The following is a 15,293-nucleotide window of genomic DNA, read 5'->3' as shown; positions in this document are numbered from 1 at the left end:
AAAAAAAATTAGCCGGGCGTGGTGGCAGGCGCCTGTAGTCCCAGCTACTCGGAGAGGCTGAGGCAGGAGAATGGCATGAACCCAGGAGGTGGAGCTTGCAGTGAGCCGAGATCACGCCACTGCACTCCAGCCTGGGTGACAGAGCGAGACTCCGTCTTAAAAAACAATAAAAAATAAAAATAAAAAATAAAAAAATAAAATCTGATAAAGAATTGGAAATATTTGGCTAATTAACATTTTTATAGTTAAAGCTCTTAGTCTTGATTAAAGCAAGAAGTATTGTAAAAATGCATCGGCAGTTTGGCAACTCTTTTTTTAATATAGTTAAACATGGAGCTGGATTCAGTGTGGAGCCAAATTCCACATACATGCTTGTGTTGCTTCATACTGTGTTTACTGTTTTGCGTGGATAGTGCTGGAGTACTTATTGGTCATATGCCTAAAGTGAATTTGTTAATTGCACAGGATGTATGATAATATTAGTGAACTTAAGGATACTGAATTGTGTATCAGGAATAAAATATTCATTATGTGGGTTTTTGGGGGCCCTGTGTAACACTGTAGCCTCTGGGGTAAATTGAATAGGAAAATTTAGGGTTGGTTTCCTGCTTATTTGTTTTTGCTTCTAGTTTTCATTTGTTTGCTGTTTGTTCTCCTCTGACTTTGCTTGTGTATGCATGTATATAAAAACCATGATTTTTCTTAGTTCCTAGTGGAAGGTTTTCATTTAGTTCTGTGTTCCTATGCATTTCTAGCAAGTCATCATTCATTCCATTTTTCTGGAATTCCTAAGCTACCTTTGTTAGGCCTGCAGGAATTAATGGAGCATACTAACTTTTTTATCCTTAAACTAACTTTTTGTATTTTAGGCTTCCTGATACTTTAAGTGTGTGGAGTATACTCTCACAAATAGAATTTTAGTCATATTTTTCTCTCTCTGCCTAGTTTCTCCAAAATTTGTAAACTATTTATGAATATTCTTAATTCATTGCAATGTGTTTGTTTGCATACAGTCAAGCAGGGTCCCTGGGGCCACTCAGGGAGTGAATGTCAGGCCTCTGAGCCCAAGCTAAGCCATCATATCCCCTGTGACCTGCACATATACATCCAGATGGCCTGAAATAACTGAAGAATCACAAAAGAAGTGAAAATGGCCTGTTCCTGCCTTAACTGATAACATTGCCTTGTGAAATTCCTTCTCCTGGCTCATCCTGGCTCAAAAGCTCCCCCACCGAGCACCTTGTGACCCCCACACCTGCCAGCCAAAAAACAACCCCCTTTGACTGTAATTTTCCATTACATACCCAACTCCTATAAAACAGCCCCACCCCTATCTCCCTTTGCTGACTCTTCGGATTCAGCCTGCCTGCACCCAGGTGATTAAAAAGCTTTATTGCTCACACAAAGCCTGTTTGGTGGTCTCTTCACACAGACGCGTGTGAAATTTGGTGCCGTGACTCGGATTGGGGGACCTCCCTTGGGAGATCAATCCCCTGTCCTCCTGCTCTTTGCTCCGTGAGAAAGATCCACCTATGACCTCGGGTCCTCAGAACAACCAGCCCAAGGAACATCTCACCAATTTTAAATCCAGTAAGTGGCCTCTTTTTACTCTCTTCTCCAACCTCTCTCACTATCTCTCAACCTCTTTCTCCTTTCAATCTTGGCACCATCTTTCAATCTCTCCCTTCTCTTAATTTCAGTTCCTTTCCTTTTCTGGCAGAGACAGAGGAGACGCATTTTATCCGTGAACCCAAAACTCTGGCGCCAGTCACAGACTCAGGAAGACAGTCTTCCCTTGGTGTTTAATCACTGCGGGGATGCCTGCTTGATTATTCACCCACATTTCAGAGGTGTTTGATCACCACGGGGACACCTGCCTTGATCCTTCACCCTTAGTGGCAGGCACTATTATTTTTGGGGGCAAGCACCCCCCTTCTCTCTGTGTCTGTACCCTCCCTTTTCTCTCCACTTTCCTGGGGGGCAGGCACCCCCCACACCTCTCCATGTCTCTACCCTCTCTTTTCTCTGGCTTGCCTCCTTCACTATGGGCAACCTTCCACCCTCCATTCCTCTCTCTTCTCCCTTAGCCTGTGTTCTCAAGAACTTAAAACCTCTTCAACTCACACCTGACCTAAAACCTAAACACCTTATTTTCTTCTGCAATGCCACTTAACCCCAATACAAACTTGACAATGGTTCCAAATAGCCAGAAAACAGCACTTTGGATTTCTACATCCTACAAGATCTAGATAATTCTTGTCATAAAATGGGCAAATGGTCTGAGGTACCTGACATCCAGGCATTCTTTGGTCCCTCCTTAGTCTCTGTTCCCAATGCAATTTGTCCCAAATCTTCTTTTCCGTCCCACCTGTCCCTTCAGTCCCAACCCCAAGTGTTGTTGAGTCTTTCCAATCTTCGTTTTCTACCGACCCATCTGACCTCTCCCCTTATCCCCAGACTGCTCCTCAGGTCACTCCCTGGCCAGGCTGAATCAAGCTCCAATTCTTCCTCAGCTTCTGCTCCTCCACCCTATAATCCTTCTATCACCTCCTCTCCCCACACCCAGTCCAGCTTACAGTTTCGTTCCGCAGCTAGCCCTCCCCCATCTGCCCAATAATTTCCTCTTAAAAAGGTGGCTGGAGCTAAAGGCATAGTCAAGGTTAATGCTCCTTTTTCTTTATCCAACCTCTCCCAAATCAGTTAGTGTTTAGGCTGTTTTTCCTCAAACATAAAAACCCAGCCCAGTTCATGACTCATTTGGCAGCAACCCTGAGACGCTTTACAGCCCTAAACCCTGAAGGGTCAGAAGGCTGTCTTATTCTCAATATGCATTTTATCACCCAGTCAGCCTCTGACATTAGCAAAAAGCTTCAAAAATTAGAATCTGGCCCTCAAACCTCGCAACAGGAATTAATCAACCTTGCCTTCAAGGTATACAATAATAGAGAGGAGGCAGCCAGACAGCAACACATTTCTGAGTTACAATTACTTGCCTCTGCTGTGAGACAAAACCCAGCCACATCTCCAGCATACAAGAACTTCAAAACGCCTGAAATGCAGCAGCCAGGCATTCCTCCAGGACCGCCTGCCCCCAGGATCTTGCTTCAAGTGCTGGAAATCTGGCCACTGGGCCAAGTATTGCCCGCAGCCTGGGATTCCTCCTAAGCCATGTCCCATCTGTGCAGGACCCCACTGGAAATTGGACTGTCCAACTCACCCAGCAGCCACTCCCAGAGTCCCTGGAACTCTGGCCCAAGGCTATCTGACTGACTCCTTCCCAGATCTTCTTGGCTTAGCTGCTGAAGACTGATGCTGCCCAATCACCTCAGAAGCTTCCTGGATCATCACAGATGCTTTAGGTAACTCTTACAGTGGAGGGTAAGTCCATCCCCTTCTTAATCAATATGGAGGCTACCAACTCCACATTACCTTATTTTCAAGGGCCTGTTTCCTTTGCCTCCATAACTGTTGTGGGTATTGACAGCCAGGCTTCTAAACCTCTTAAAACTTCCCAACTCTGGTGCCAACTTGGACAATATTCTTTTATGCACTCCTTTTTAGTTATCCCCACCTGCCCAGTTCCCTTATTAGGTCGAGACATTTTAACTAAATTATCTGCTTCCCTGACTATTCCTGGGCTACAGCCACACCTCACTGCCACCCTTTTTCCCAGTTTAAAGCCTCCTTCACATCCTCCCCTTGTATCTCCCCACCTTAATCCACACGTATGGGACACCTCTACTCCCTCCTTGGTGACTGATCATGCATCCCTTACCATCCCATTAAAACCTAATCATCCTTACCCTGTTCAATGCCAATATCCCATCCCACAGCATGCTTTAAAAAGATTAAAGCCTGTTATCACTTGTCTGTTATAGCATGGCCTTTTAAAGCCTATAATCTCTCCTTACAATTCCCCCATTTTACCTGTTCAAAAACCAGAGAGGTCTTACAGGTTAGTGTAGGATCTGTGCCTTATCAACCAAATTGTTTTGCCTATCCACCCCATGGTGCCAAACCCATATATGTTCCTATCCTCCATACCTCCCTCCACAACCCATTATTCTGTTCTGGATCTCAAACATGCTTTCTCTACCATTCCTTTGCACCCTTCATCCCAGCCTCTCTTCGCTTTCACTTGGACTGACCCTGACACCCATCAGGCTCAGCAAATTACCTGGGCTGTACTACTGCAAGGCTTCACAGACAGGCCCCATTACTTCAGTGAAGCCCAAATTTCTTCCTCATCCATTACCTATCTCAACATAATTCTTCATGAAAACACACACGCTCTCCCTGCTGATCACGTCCAGCTAATCTCACAAACCCCAACCCCTTCTACAAAGCAACAACTCCTTTCCTTCCTAGGCATGGTTAAATACTCCACCTTTGGATACCTAGTTTTACCATCCTGACTAAACCATTATATAAACTTAAAAATGCAAACTTAGCTGACCCCATAGATCCTAAATTCTTTCGCCACTCCTCTTTCTGTTCCTTAAAAACAGCCCTAGAAGCTGCTCCCACACTAGCTCTCTCTAACTCATCCAACCCTTTTTCATTACACACAGCCGAAGTGCAGGGCTGTGCGGTCAGAATTCTTACACAAGAGCCGGGACCGCGCCTGGCAGCCTTTCTGTCCAAACAACTTGACCTTACTGTTTTAGCCTAGCCCTCATGTCTATGTGCGGCAGCTATTGCTGCTTTAATACTTTTAGAGGCCCTCAAAATCACAAACTGTGCTCAACTCACTCTCTACAGTTCTCATAACTTCCAAAATCTATTTTCTTCCTCACACCTGATGCATATACATTCTGCCCCCCTCCACTACCTCTCAGCAAGCCGAACTCACTGCCTTAACTCGAGCCCTAACTCTTGCAAATGAATTACATGTCAATATTTATACTGACTCTAAATATGCCTTCCATATCCTGCACCACCATGCTGTTATATGGGCTGAAAGGGGTCTCCTCACTGCACAAGGGTCCTCCATCTTAATGCCTCTTTAATAAAAACTCTTCTCAAGGCCGCTTTACTTCCAAAGGAAGCTGGAGTCATTCACTGCAAGGGCCATCAAAAGGCATCAGATCCCATTGCTCTGGGCAATGCTTATGCTGATAAGGTAGCTAAAAATCTGCTAGCATTCCAACTTCTGTCCCTCACAGCCAGTTTTTCTCCTTCTCATCCGTCACTCCCCCACTAAAACTTCCCACACAAGGCAAATGGTTCTTAGACCAAGGAAAATATCTCCTTCCAGCCTCACAGGCCCATTCTATTCTGTCGTCATTTCATAACCTCTTCCATGTAGGTTACAAGCCACTAGCCTGCCTCTTAGAACCTCTCATTTCCTTTCCATCATGGAACTCTATCCACAAGGAAATCACTTCTCAGGGTTCCATCTGCTATTCTACTACTCCTCAGGACCCCTCCCTTCCCTACACATCAAGCTCAGGGATTTGCCTCTGCCCAGGACTGGCAAATTGACTTTACTCACATGCCCCAAGTCAGGAAACTAAAATACCTCTCGGTCTAGGTAGACACTTTCACTGGATGGGTAGAGACCTTTCCCATAGGGTCTGAAAAGGCCACCGCAATCATTTCTTCCCTTCTGTCAGACAGAATTCCTCGGTTTGGCCTTCTTACCTCTATACAGTCTGATAACAGACCAGCCTTTACTAGTCAAATCACCCAAGCAGTTTCTCAGGCTCTTGGTATTCAGTGAAACCTTCATACCCCTTACCGTCCTCAATCTTCAGGAAAGGTAAAACAGACTAATGGTCTTTTAAAAACACACCTCACCAAACTTAGCCTCCAACTTAAAAAAAGGACTCTGTCAAGAATAGAGCCCAAAAACTCACCAACCAAACAAGTAATTACACTGAATCCCCTTCGGCACTCTCTAATTGGATGTCCTGGGTCCTCCCAATTCTTAGTCCTCTAATACCTGTTTTTCTCCTTCTCTTATTCGGACCTTGTGTCTTCCGTTTAGTTTTTCAATTCATACAAAACTGCATCCAGGCCATCACCAATCATTCTATATGACAAATGCTCCTTTTAACAACCCCACAATATCACCCCTTACCACAAAATCTTCCTTCAGCTTAATCTCTCCCACTCCAGGTTCCCACACTGCCCCTAATCCTGCTTGAAGCAGCCCTGAGAAACATTGCCCGTTATCTCTCCATACCACCCCCAAAATTTTTGCTGCCCCAACACTTCAACACTATTTTATGTTATTTTTCTTACTAATATAAGAAGACAGGAATGTCAGGCCTCTGAGCCCAAGCTAAGCCATCATATCCCCTGTGACCTGCAGGTATACATCCAGATAGCCTGAAGTAACTGAAGAATCACAAAAGAAGTGAAAATGGCCTGTTCCTGCCTTAACTGATGACATTACCTTGTGAAATTCCTTCTGGCTCATCCTGGCTCAAAAGCTCCCCCACTGAGCACCTTGTGTCCCCCGCCCCTGCCCGCCAAAGAACAACCCCTTTGACTGTAATTTTCCACGACCTACCCAAATCCTATAAAACAGCCCCAACCCTATCTCCCTTCGCTGACTCTCTTTATGGACTCAGCCCACCTGCACCCAGGTGATTAAAAAGCTTTATTGCTCACACAAAGCCTGTTTGGTGGTCTCTTCACAGGGATGCATGTGAAAGAGAGAACCCAGAAATCTGGCATGCCGGCAAAAGTATAAGAATTTCTTTGAGTCAGTCTCTGGGCTCTTTCCCTCTGTGCAAACTGGTTAAATATAAAGTAGAAGTCACTGTATATCGCCTCTGTAAAATTTTAAATTAATTGGTTTAATAATAATAAGAGCTTAAGTCAAATATTTTGTCAGAAAAGTAGAAAGTGTAATGCCTTTTAGTTCACATGACTTTAACAATATTTGGGAAATAAAGACAGTTTTCAAGAGTATTGGAAAAATACGGTTGTCTTCAAAATGTAAACATGTGGTGTACATTATGTTCAAATACTAAGTTTGCTAAATCCTTTAACAATCATAAGCTTCTTCTTTGGCTTTTGAAAATTGTTTAACTTGCCTGCTTTCCAGCTAGGTAGGTGGAGTTGGCCATGCCTCTAGCTGTGCTGGAAGTACTCAAACCTTATCAGAAACTTTATCAGAACTTACTAGTTTTTTGGGTTTTTTTTGACAGAGTCTCACTCTGTCCCCCAGGCTGGAGTGCAGTGGCACAATCTTGGCTCACCCACAATCTCCATCTCCCAGATTCAAGCAATTCTCTGCCCCAGCCTCCTGAGTAGCTGGAATTACAGATGCCCGCCACCACAACTGGCTAATTTTATTTTTATTTTTAGTAGAGACGGGATTTCGCCATCTTGGCCAGGCTGGTCTTGAACTCCTGACCTCATGATCCACCTGCCTCGGCCTCCCAAAGTGCTGGGATTACAGGCGTGAGCCACTGCACCCAGCCTAACTTACCAGGTTTTATGTTAAAATTCACCATTATAGGCCAGTCACAGTGGCTCGCACCTGTAATCCTAGCATTTTGGGAGGCGGAGGTGGTGGATCACCTAAGGTCAGGAGTTCAAGACCAGCCTGACCAACATGGTGAAACCCCATCTCTAGTAAAAATACAAAATTAGCTGGGCATGGTGGCGCATGCCTGTAATCCCAGCTGCTGGGGAGGCTGAGGCAGGAGAATCATTTGAACTCAGGAGGCAGAGGTTGCAGTGAGCTGAGATCATGCCATTGCACTCCAGCCTGGGCAACAAGAGTGAAACTTTGTCTCAAAAAAAACAAATTCACCATTATAACATGCAATTAAGACTACTAGAAACAGTTTTACATGCAAGGTGTATAAGAACAGTAGAAAGTGTTGGGTTTTTTTGTGTGTGTGGAAGGTTATAAAAGGTTTTTGCTTCTTTAAACTTTCTGAGTCATCATTTTGGCAAAATAAATGGTTTATGGCAATCTGGAATTCCAAAATCAAACTTCAGTTTCAAATTGTCTTTCCTAATGCCTGGCTTTCTAGATGAATCAGAGGGCCCCTGAAAACATCCAGAAAAGAGGTAAACAGGATTATTTGACATGTTTAGGTACATGGGATTGCCAAAATGATGTTCAATCCTCTTTAGGTTATATTTTTGTGAATAATATATTCCAAAATTATATGGGATTTCTAAAATTCTAATGTCTAAGTATATGTTACCAATCACAATTATAATCATGTTAAGTTATTGTAAACCACAAAATGACCAAATTTTCTTGTATAAAGCTACTAACCCACGTAAAACAACAACAAAAAAATTAATTACATATCAAGAAAAGACTTTTGTGTTAAACCAGCTGATACTGAAATTGTTTAAAATAGTTTATAACCTGTCGCTTTGCAGATGCCGTCACTGCCACCAGGAGCCCTGTACTATCAGCCATGGTCAACCCCACCGTGTTCTTTGACATCGCTGTCACAGCAAGCCCTTGGGCCACGTCTCCTTCGAGCTGCTTGCAGACAAGATTCCAAAAACAGCAGAAAACTTTCATGCTCTGAGCACTGGAGAGAAAGGATTTGGTTATAAGGGTTCCTGCTCTCACAGAATTATTCCAGGGTTTACGTGTCAGGGTGGTGACTTCATATGCCATAATGGCACTGGTGGCAAGTCCATCTACAGGGAGAAATTTGATGATGAGAACTTCATCCTAAAGCATACAGGTCCTGGCATCTTGTCCATGGCAAATGCTGGATCCAATACAAATGGTTCCCAGTTTTTTATGTGCACTGCCAAGACTGAGTGGTTGGATGGCAAGCATGTGGTCTTTGGCAAGGTGAAAGAAGGCATGAATATTGTGGAGGCCATGGATCGCTTTGGGTCCAGGAATGGCAAGACCAGGAAGAAGATCACCATTGCTGACTATGGACAACTCTAATAAGTTTGACTTGTGTTTTATCTTAACCGCCAGACCACTCCTTCTGTAGCTCAGGACAGCACCCTCCACCCCATTTGCTTGCAGTATCCTAGAATCTTTGTGCTCTCGCTGCAGTTCCCTTCCATGCCTAGCTGGACTGCAAAGTTGAGTTAAAGTTTATGATTATGAAATAAAAACTAAATAACAACAACAAAAAGTTATTTATAACCAATGCTTGATCCCATATTCCTGGGAAAACAAAGCTTCAGGTACATTTGGTCATCTGGTCAGCCATTTAAACATTTTATAAAGGGATTTCATTCCATTGTTATTTTCCATGCATGTTTTCTGGTTGTAGAAAAGCTTTCCCATGCAAGAGGGCTGATGTTATAACAGTAGATTATTATGCTACAGTGTATTTTCACCAGATTAAAAAAAAAAAAAAAAGCTTTTTATGGTTTGAATCTGCTGGAAACATCAGAGAAAGACTGTCCTTGCCATCTACACTATAACCAAACTTCAGGACCTTGAACTTTGGGTTTATAATCTCACAACTGAGAAGGGTCCCTCCATGCTCTTGGAGCTGTGCACCCACTGGAACGCTTAAGGTAAAACTAACCATGGAAATTTCTCCCCAGAAGAAGATGGCATCATTGATGTGAACAGCTTTTCCCAAGTTCACAGATGAAGACTTCTACTATCATGAAACTCTTATCTTTGAATATTTTTTCTTGCTTATGCCTTCTATGAACAATAGAAGTGGAAAAGGGTCTGTTATGTGCACTTATGGGGAACATTTTTATTTGTGAAGGAGTTTGCAGCCAGCCTCATACATGGATAAAGGCCCAATGTATGTAAGAAACTTTAATGGTAGAGGCGTTAGCTCATAATCAGTCAAAACCAAAAAATTGATTCACTCCACATAACCCACATCGTGGGTTAAAGAGAACATTGCCAGAAGTCCTTCACTCTTCTAAAAGGGCATCATTTGTTAGGTCCTTTTTCCATGGTTTAAAGTAAAAGAAGCAATGATTAGAAATGTATCCCTCATGATAGGTTCTATAGTAAATTCTACTCTAAAGGCTACAGACTCTAAATTCTCTTGTGAAAGTTATAATAGAATTGGCTAAACAGAGAAGTATCTGTGCAGCTGCTGGCACTTGTGGCCTATACAGAAATACATCAAATGAAGATTATAGAAATTCAGTGGTAGTAGATTGATGAACAAATTGATTAGTCAAGTCTCGCTCTGTCACCCAGGCTGAAGTGCAGTGGCGTGATCTCGGCTCACTGCAACCTCCGACTGCCAGGTTCAAGCAATTCTCCTGCCTCGGCCTCTCAAGTAGCTGGGATTACAGGTGCACATGACCACACCCAGCCAATTTTTGTATTTTAGTAGAGACGGGGTTTCACCATGTTGGCCAGGCTCGTCTTAAACTCCTGACCTCAAGTGAGCCACCTCACCCGGCCGTGAGTAAACTCTGTGTCTAGCTCATTCTTTGATCCATTTGATTTTAGAAGGTTTGGTTTATGGGGACCTTGGGTAAGGAGTATACTCCCAAATTCTTGGTATTATCCTCCCAATAGCCATAATAATGGTCTCCCTGATGCGCTGTATGCTCTCAAAGGTTTTAAATGCTTGCATGAGCCATCTCTAGAATGTCATATGGTCTCTCTTCAACTGGAATAACAGGAGCTCAAAGAAATATGCAATCATGAGGACACCATAACCTCTAAATGACATGCTGAGACCAGAAACCCAAAATGGTGGTAACTGAGAGTGGCACTGAGGCCCTAGGTTTTGGTCACACTCTCATCTAAGTGAAAACCTGATCAAAAAGGGAATGTTTTTCAACAAAATTCTGGGAGGCCGTTGTTTTGGACTGAGCTCATGCACTAGGCCCCAACAAACCAAACAAAACCAAAATGGGGCCACTCATGCCAAGACTTTAAGGAAACACATAGATCCTAGAAAAGACTAGGTTTTGTTTTTTCTTCTGCAAATCTCTATAACAAACATTTCTGAGAGTATAGGTATCCACCCCCTAAAGTTTCCATTAAATCTTTTAACCAAATTCATTTCCTCTCACCTAGAGACCATCAAGCTTCAGATGATCATGTAACAAATGTTCCAGCCAGTTCCAAGTGAAGACACCACCCCTGGACATCAAGAAGCTACCCTTCCTCCACTAGATAGAGCAGAGTGAGAGTTCCGTGATCCCCAATAGGTAGGGACTATGCCCCAAGCCAGCATGAAGCAGTTACAGAAAAAAGACCATCGGTCCCTCTGCCTCGCATAAAGATTTACAGGGATCATATCTCTTGAAGGGGCAGATGAGGCAGGAAAATAAGGTCTGGAGGCAGGGAACTAAGATCGATTCACACTTCAGCTATAACAGGAAATATCCTCTCCATAGGGTGTATGACTATGTAACTTGAATACTTCATCCTCTCCATTTACATAAGGTGTATCTGAAGTAACCCGTGGAATCCTCTAGGGGGTAAACGCCCCACAATTCTGTAACGGGGCCTTTGAGCCCCTGCGCTCCACCTGCTCCCACACTGTGGTGTGTACATTCATTTTCAATAAATCCATTCCTTACTTTGTCTGTACATTTTGTCCAACTCTTTGTTCAAGATGCCAAGAACCTGGACACCCTCCACCGGTAACAAAGGGGGGTAATAAAATAAGGAGCTGCTACTGAGGGTCTAGGAAGTGGTGAAAAGGGAAGAGAGGAGGAAGCAAGGATAACTAGAGATCTATGTGAAGTGAGCACAGAACAGAGGCACCAATAGGCCTAGGAGAGAGGGGGAGGAAGGAGAGACCCAGCGGGGAGCAACCTCCCAAGCCCAGCACTCAACCTTGAATAGGGTGGGGTGCAGGGTAGGGAGAGCTCCCTGCCGCCAACCAGCTATCAAAAGGGGCAGTTTGGACTTTAAAGGAGTTGTGAGAGAGGGAGGGAGCAGCTGAAGCCCCAACACAAACTAGCCTGCCCTCCCACCCACCCCCAGCCCAATCATCAAGTCGGCCAACACATCATACCCTTCCCTCTTCGTGACTGACCCATTGGAATGCTCTGAGTTGTGAAGACCTTTCACTTAAAGAAAAACGTACTGTCCCTCCTGGTCTCCCCTCCCAGCCCCCAACCACCCCTACGCCACCTCCCTTCCCTCTCAACTGGACTCTTAGCAAAGAACCCAGGTGTGGCTGAAAGGCTGCCCACCGTGGAAACAGCTTTAGCAGTTTTCCCAGGAAAACGCCACAAGCCCTGGGGGCTCAGAGGCCCAAAGACAAAAAAAAGGCCTTTCCTCCTAGCAGGAAGCGAACCCGATTCTTGGGAAAGGGAAGGGACAGAATCAGAGCCTCAGGGCCAAGGGTGAGATCAGCACCCCAGCAGGACAGGAATCTAGCTGGGTGACCTCTCTGAACCTCAGTCTCCTCCTCTGACCATGGGGACAACAAACTTCGCTTGCAAGGTGTGCGGAGGGTAACGGATGTAGGGAGGCATTTAGTAGGGCTTGTTCTCTAACCACCTCTCTCCAAGAGTTTCAAAGGGAGTGGGATCTGGGGAAGTTTGATGCCTCAGGCCTGGGAACTAGGAATACTTTCCCTTTCACCCACCACCATCCCAGGCCTGGAAGAAGTAAGATCAGAAGTTGGACAGGAGAGGTCTGGCCGCGCGGACGTCACCTTAGCGCGCCACTGTCGGCTCGGGTGGGCTCGGGTGAACGCAGCGAGCGAGGGCCGAGGCCAGCAGAGGCGAGGAGTGGATGCTGCAGGGGCGCAGGCTGGGCAGAGAAACGCATTCCGGGTCGCTCCCTGTTTCGCCGCCGCCTCCTGGCAGGGCCAGCGGAGCCAGTGCTCCAGCGCCCTCGTAACACCTCAAAGCGCATGGAGTCCGTGTTGGGGAACTTGGCGGCGGAGTGACGGGGACCTAAGAACCTGCGGTGGGGTCGCCGCCGCCGCCGCGGGGCCGAGCGCCTAGACCTCGCCCTGAGGTAAACGCGGGTCGACCCGGGGGGCTGCGTCGGGGGGAGGTGGAGGTGAGCGACCAGCGAAGAGCGTAGGAGCAGGCCGGGGGCGACGGGAGGGCGGACCCAATTTCGGAATAGCGCGGCCCGGGCGGCGGCGTGCGCTGGGAGGAATGCTGGGGCTGTCGCTGGCGCCAAACGACCACGCTGCGACCTTTTCACTCTGTGCTCTGAACTTCAAATCGCCCTCCCCAATTTTTTTTGTTTTTATTTTTATTTTTATTTTGAGACGGAGTTTCCCTTTTGTTGCCCAGGGCTGGAGTGCAGTGACATGATCTCGGCTCACTGCAACCTCCACCTCCTGGGTTCGAGCGATTGTCCTGCCTCAGCCTCCCGAGTAGCTGGGATTACAGACCTCCGCCACCATGCCCGGCTAATTTTTTTTTATTTTTATTGTTTGTTTGTTTGTATTTATTTATTTATTTATTTATTTATTTATTTATTTTTGTAGTAGAGACAGGGTTTCACCATGTTGGCCAGGTTGATCTCGAACTCCTGTCCTCAAGTGATCCGCCTGCCTCAGCCTCCCAAAGTGCTGGGATTACAAGCGTAAGCCACCACACCCGGCCCTCCCCCAATTTTTAAAACTCGCTGCCTGGGCTGACAGCTACAGGGCCAGGAATTCAAAACTTAGCCTCACCAGTCGCCCCTCCTCAGACCGAGGAGGTTGTTTTGTTTTGTTTGAGACAGAACCTCACTCTGTCGCCCAGGCTGGATTGCAATGGCGCGATCTCGGCTCACTGCAACCTCTGCCACCCCGGTTCAAGCCATTCTCCTGCTTCAGCCTCCTGAGTAGCTGGGATTACAGGCACCTGCCACCACACCCAGCTAACTTTTGTATTTTTGGTAGAGACGGAGTTTCACCATGTTGGCCAGGATGGTCTCGAACTCTTAATCTCAAGTGATCCGCCCACCTCGGCCTCCCAAAGTGCTGGGATTATGGGTGAGCCACCATGCCCGGCCAGACCTGGGGTTTGGACCCATTAAAGAGCTTCCTTACAGATGGCTGGTGGTCTTGCCACCAATTGTTTCAAAAGTAGATGTCTGGTTTAGAGTACTTAAGACATTCACAGATTGAAACGTTGAATTTTGAAATATCCCTGATATATTTCTGTATTGTATTATCAAAAAAAAAAAAAAGAAGAAGAAGTTACGCAGGAGTTTGGAACCGGAGAACAGCCTGTTGGGGGAGTGGGGAAAACAGCAGGGCTACCCGGGCCCCTCCTCCTCCCTGTCCCTTCGGCTCCCATCCTCTGCCAGGCTTACCTGTAAATCGGGCCATACTTCTGGAAATTCTGGACATGGTGAAGGTGGACTTTGTGTGTGCCTGTCTCCCTCCAGAAATGGTACAGGTTTAGCCAGCCATTGTCACCAGGAGAGGGGATCTCATTGAAGGGGCGAGGACTGCGCGTGGAGATGCCAGCCCCCTCGCCAGTGGGCACCCTGAGACGCCCCAGCCCCTCCCTGGGGGCACTCAGAAAGGTCTGGCAGCCTTTGACCAGGACTGAGCGTGGGGGAAGACCCTTGGCCAGCATGCTGTCCCCACAGCTGTGACTACCTGCTTCACTTCAGCGGGGACTGCCTGGATGACTGTAGCCCTGGGCCACCAGGGCCAAGATTATAACTACCATCTCAAGGCCATGCCAGAAGCTGATAAAACGTTCACGTCCTTCCTCCTCCTGCAGGCTCCAACCCACAGACAGCTCCTCCCCTACTCGGTATGAAGGTTCAGTCTGGAATTTCTGCAGCGTGGGGTTCTCCAAAGGACAGGGAGACCCCTCTGTCTCTGCCCTCAGTGCCACCCCTAGCAGACTCCTGAAATATCTGCCTGTGCCTTTGCCTGAGCTGGGGCCTCCCGCTGGCACCTGCAGCGGAGTCCATGCCCTGGCAGCCATTGGTTAAGATTGCAGACAACCTGTGTTTGGGGGAAATGAGGGGCCCAAGAGAAGGTCAGAGCCATCTTGCCAGCTTGGGGCAACATACGTGTTAGTTATGGCCGCACTGTATAGACACACATCATTGAACAACAGGGATATGTTCTGAGAAATGCATCCTTAGGCTATTTTATTTTATTTTATTTTGAGAGAGTTTCTCTCTTGTTGCCCAGGCTGGAGTGCAGTGGCGTGATATCGGCTCACTGCAACCTCTGCCTCCTGGGTTCAAGTGATTCTCCAGTCTCAGCCTCCCGAGTAGCTGGGATTACAGGCACATGCCACCATGTCCAGCTAATTTTTGTATTTTTAGTAGAGACAGGGTTTCATCATATTGGTCAGGCCGGTCTTGAAACTCCAGACCTCAGGTGATCCACCCACCTCGGCCTCCCAAAGTTCTGGGATTACAGGTGTGAGCCACCACGCCCGGCCTCCTTAGGCTATTTCACTGAGGCGTGAAC

At 46.3% G+C, this 15,293-nt stretch overlaps 1 protein-coding gene and 1 pseudogene across 1 annotated transcript in view; one reads left to right on the top strand and one right to left on the bottom strand.

Annotated features, from left to right (window-relative positions):
• Positions 1 to 14,495, bottom strand: part of LOC116481899 (cholesterol side-chain cleavage enzyme, mitochondrial) — a 30,436-nt gene extending 15,941 nt beyond the window's left edge. Inside the window, exon 1 of the mRNA XM_032174925.2 lies at positions 14,168 to 14,495. Coding sequence (XP_032030816.1) covers positions 14,168 to 14,436 — 269 coding nt within the window. The 5' untranslated portion in view covers positions 14,437 to 14,495. The remainder of the gene's footprint in view (positions 1 to 14,167) is intronic.
• LOC116481924 (peptidyl-prolyl cis-trans isomerase A-like) lies at positions 3,273 to 8,890 on the top strand (annotated as a pseudogene).
• Positions 14,496 to 15,293: the final 798 nt, after the last annotated feature.

Source organism: Hylobates moloch, unplaced genomic scaffold (assembly GCF_009828535.3).
Source record: "Hylobates moloch isolate HMO894 unplaced genomic scaffold, HMol_V3 SCAFFOLD_14, whole genome shotgun sequence".
Taxonomy (NCBI): domain Eukaryota; kingdom Metazoa; phylum Chordata; class Mammalia; order Primates; family Hylobatidae; genus Hylobates; species Hylobates moloch.
The sequence above is the reverse complement of the archived record's forward strand: the minus strand, read 5'-3'. Positions and strand labels throughout refer to the sequence as shown.